The sequence below is a fragment of the Carassius carassius genome, chromosome 22 (genome assembly GCF_963082965.1).
Source record: "Carassius carassius chromosome 22, fCarCar2.1, whole genome shotgun sequence".
Lineage (NCBI taxonomy): Eukaryota > Metazoa > Chordata > Actinopteri > Cypriniformes > Cyprinidae > Carassius > Carassius carassius.
In genome coordinates, this window is record NC_081776.1 from 197,501 (window position 1) to 202,500 (window position 5,000).

Genomic DNA, 5,000 nt, shown 5'->3' on the forward strand with positions numbered 1-5,000 from the left:
ATTGTTTTATGGTTTGAGTTTTACTTAACTCTTAATTAATAATAACACTGGCCTTAGTATTATATTTTGTATTATAAACTAAATACATCCCAGTGGAAAAAATAACTACAACTTTTTATCTCACAAATCTGAATTTTCTTTCTTCCATTTTCGAGTTTTTATATCTCAATTTGTATTTCACAGAATTGCGAGAAAATATCAGGACTGGCAATTACTGCAAAATGCAATTGTGTTTTTTCTTTTTTGTCCATACAATGAAGACGCTGTGGGAAAAACGTATAAAATTTAACAACGACTTTAGAGGCCGTTCTTGTCCAGTTTGCGAATAAGGAAGCGTATTTTACGATATTTCAGATAGCACATGAATGCAATGGACATTTTATGCTGCGATAATGGGTTTAATTTTGCCTCAGATGAAGCTGAAGCATTGAATGCAATGCTGAAATATATCAATATATATTGAAGGTTTTAATGGTTAAAACGCCATGCTGAATGCATAGAGAAGCTGTAGAAACTGCTATTCGCACAGACCATCATGATGCTCACACATATAATTATATCTGTGCATTAAAGCAGGAATGAGAGTCCAAGGTTAAACAGAGGCGATGTTTATTTCTGGTAGACAAACATCGGTTAATGGATCAGCAGCTGATGAACAAGAAGAGGGACATTTGATGAACTTTGACATTGGCTTGACAAAAATTTTTTTTACTAAAGAGAAAGTCAATGAAGTGTTACTAACATGTTTTAAGCACGTTGCTATCATGTTTCTAGGATGATTTAACACATTTGCTAGCATCCTTTAGCATGTTGCTAACACGTTTTTACAAATTGCTAACATTTTAACAAGTTGCTAGTATGTTTAAACACATAAGGATGTTTTTTAGCATGTTGCTTGCATTTTTTATGTTTTTGCATGTTGCTAGCATGTTTTAACACATTAGCATGCTTTTGCATGTTCTTTACATGTTTTAGCATGATGCAAGCATGTTTTAACATGTTGCTAGCATGTTTTAACATGTTGCTTGCATTTTTTATGTTTTTGCATGTTGCTAACATGTTTTAACACATGTTTTTGCATGTTGCTAACATGTTTTAACACATGTTTTTGCATGTTGCTAACATGTTTTAACACATGTTTTTGCATGTTGCTAACATGTTTTAACACATGTTTTTGCATGTTGCTAACATGTTTTAACACATGTTTTTGCATGTTTTATCATGTTGCTCGCATTTGTTTTCTTTTAGCATGTTGCGAATGTTATAACACATTGCTAGCATGTTTAACAAGGCACTAACATTATTTGTACATTGCTAACATGTTTTTCAAATTGCTTGAATGCTTGAGTTACCAATATGTTGTTAGATGTTAACATGTTTCAGGAAGTTGCTAGGATGTCTTAGACCATCGCTACCATGTTTTAACAAGTTGCTAACGTACTGTAGTACATTTCTAACATGTTTTAACAAATTGGCATGTTTTAACAAGTTGCTAACATGTTTTAGCACATTGCACATTTAGCACATTTTTGGCATTCTAACATAGTTTAGAATGTTGCTAGCATGTTTCGCTAACTGTTTTAGCATGCTGTTGACATATTACAAAAATTGCTAGCATTTTTTAGCACATTGCTAACATATTTTGACAATAGCTAGCATTTTTGGCATTCTAACATTGCTAGCATGCTTTAACATGTTGTTAACATGTTTTGACGATCTGCAAGCTTGTTTTAGTATGTTGTTTTAACACATTGTTAGTGTGCTTTATTAAATTATGTTTTACCATGTTAGCTTTATTTAACATGTTAACAAGTCCTAGGCTAGTTCCTAGGATTTGCAACACATGACATCTCACTCAGTTTGGCCCATGAAGGACCACTAGCAAACGTGAAGCGTGAATGTGCCGAGAGAACATCTGCCGGCCAAAGGCCTTCTGGGAAGCTTCTGCAGGACATAGAGGCTGCTGACCCTCAGTGAGAGGAAGTCTGTTCAGCAGGAAGTCTGTTTACGCTGCGGTCAGAGACAAATGAAGCACAGACTGCGTTAACTTTACGCTTCAGACTCATTGAGTTTGAACCAATGCTTCTCAGGATCGGCTGTTTTTGGCTCGTCGATGCCTTCAGCGATCAGTGACGCTCGCTGGATGGATCGATCACAGAGACACTCCCATTCGCGTTCAGACCCCCCAGTGCTAATTGATCTCTTCATCAGCTCAGAATGAGGCATGCTGGGACTGATGTGAGAGTTTATGGGAAGAATAACATGAGAGCCATTGATCCCTGATTCTAACCAGCTGCATTTGGTGGGAAAATTACAAATGAACAGACCAGATTGAGAGCAGCTCCACGAACAAACATCCAGACCATCATCAGCACAATCGAATCAATCCGCTGATGATAACGAGGCCTGTGTGTGTCTAATGACATTAACAATGACACACATCAGAACATCAAATATTCACTCTCTGAATTCCTGCTTCTGGTCTTATTGTGAATGATTAATTTTCCAGAAATCAATGCGCTTGAAAAGAGTGATTTTCTTATGCAGCGTTTTTATTTCGTTTTCCAGTAAAAAATATGTAAACATTATTAAATCAAGATACTGTAATTAAGAAGCAAGATTTACTTAAAATATAAATCCTTGTTTTCTGGAAAGGTGACAGATTCAAAAGAAAAGTTCACCCAAAAAACAAAATTCCGTCATCATTTACTCACCCTTAGGTTAATCCAAACTTGTATCCTTTTAGCATGACGTTAACATGTTTTTGACGTTAAAACAAATTACTAGCATGTTGTTACTATTTGATCACACTGCTAACATATGTTGTTAGCATGTTTTTACAAGTTGCTTGCATGTTTTGGCTAACACATTGCTAGCACAGGCCAAACACAAGCCAAAAAGGAAAATTCTGTCATCGTTTACTCACCCCAAAGTTGTTCCAAACCTGTATGTTTTTTAACATTTTAACACATTGTTAGCATATTTTAATATGGTTAGCATGTTTTACCAAGTTGCTGACATGTTTTAGCACATTGTTAATGTTTTAGCATATTGCTAACGTATTTTAACAAGTTGCTAACATGTTGCTTGCATGTTTTGGCTCATTGCTAGCGTATTACTAGCAAATTGCTAGCACAGACCAAAGCACAAATAATGCATTTACTTGTATTTACTAACGTATTTCTTAACACGTTGTTAACATGCTAGCTTTGAGATATTTGATCTTATGAGATATTTGTACAAATTCTTCCAAAAAATCTGTAATTTTGCATCTGCAGTAAATGCCATTTTTGCAGATTCATAACCGTGAAGTCTGGACTTAGAATAGCACAAGGCTATAGCTATCAGAGAAAGACAACTAAAACTACTAAACAAAACTATATTGATGCAGACACGATCAACTAGATGAACGAGTGTCGTACATGCCATTCTCTCTCATATTACGTAACATTTGTTTTGTTTTGTTTTTTTGCACTGCCATTCTTTTCCTCGTCTGGAGGTTTTGGGCAGACGCTGAACAAACAAGTTCAATTGTGTTGATTAGCCGAGTGTTCTGCAGTAAACCATTGTCATTAATCACCGATGCGCTCCAGCTGTCAGCAGATGTTTCAGGAGACAAATATGAAGGTGGAGGGGAGCGTGTTCCTCACACACACACACATTCCTGCAGGACTTTTTAAGTGGAAGCAGATGAAATCTGAGCTCCTTTATGTAAGAGGATTCACTTCGCTTGTTTGTTTGCATGTGAAATCCTCGACACAGGATGTAGAGGACGTGAAGGAAGGTCACCTGCTCTCCCACACGCTCATTATTTCAGACAGCAGCACAATAGAGCCGCACTCATTCAGCTTCTGCAGAGCCGAGATTCACTCCATCTCATTCACAACACCCACATCCTTCCCAAACACATATCTGTGCTGTATCTGCGTCATGCACACCCAAGTCAAGCACAGCGCTGGTTAATGGCTTGTAACTTTTAAAGACTTTTTTAAAATCCCAAAGGGAAAAATCTATGGAAAAAGCGCTGGAATAGCAGCTCTAATGCAAACACAAATAAACAATTCTGACGACACGACTCGTACTTGTATTTTGTGTCATTGCATCATAAATAGAACGATGCATCAGTTTACTGTCGGGGATTTATCGTGACGCGTCAGGTCAGACAGCATCAGTGATTATAATGGGTTCTACTGTAGTGTGTAGACACTGTGTTACAGTGAATTCACTCCATTTGTATCAAGATTAAATTAATATGAATATAGTGATCTCTCTCTCTGTTTGTCTGTGTGCAGCACTGGTGGTTCGATTCTTGACAAAACGATTCATCTGGGAGTATGACCCGACACTCGGTGAGACACACACACACACTCCCAAACATACGCAATAATTTATACATTTGTAAAATTTCTTTATCAGAACATAAACGGATGTTTCTCTTGAACTACTGTTAACTCTAAATGTCACATGAGAAGAGCAATCTGTGATTGGCTGCTGTACCTGTCAGTCCTCCTGTGGGCGGGGCTGTGATGGGACTGATTTAAAGTCCCAGTGAGACGAGCCATGACCTCATCACAGGTGACCTCTGACCTCTGTAAACTCAGGACAGACTGGAGGAGACACAGTCGGAGCTTTGAAGCGAGTGAAACACAGAGACGTGACGCTTGTGTGGAATATAAATGGATGTAAAGGTCTCTGTGATGAACAGCTCTGTGCATTCTTCCCCATCAGACGTAATTGAGTTCACCGCCGCAGACGCCTGCAGGGAATAAAGAACCATTCATTTGTGTCCTCAGATTAAACCAGTTTAATAGAAACCAAGCTGTTTACAGGTAGAAAGGAATAATTCATCCTGGAAGACAAGTCGTTCCATACCCAAACACATTAAAGAATCTGAAGAATCTTCAGTTGAGTGTCATACGGACAGAGTTATGATGCTTTCTAGTGTTTATAGAGATGCTGCACAGCTGTCAAGAACATCTGGAGGAAGAAAACAAGTCATC

The 5,000-nt window shown here is 37.7% G+C and overlaps 1 protein-coding gene across 1 annotated transcript in view; it reads left to right on the forward strand.

The window, feature by feature from the left end:
* The first annotated feature begins 3,582 nt into the window (after positions 1 to 3,582).
* LOC132098530 (ras-related and estrogen-regulated growth inhibitor-like) overlaps positions 3,583 to 5,000 on the forward strand; it is a 4,064-nt gene continuing 2,646 nt past the window's right edge. Inside the window, exons 1-2 of the mRNA XM_059504614.1 lie at positions 3,583 to 3,958; positions 4,293 to 4,349. Of these exons, the coding sequence (XP_059360597.1) occupies positions 3,583 to 3,958; positions 4,293 to 4,349 (433 nt within the window). The remainder of the gene's footprint in view (positions 3,959 to 4,292; positions 4,350 to 5,000) is intronic.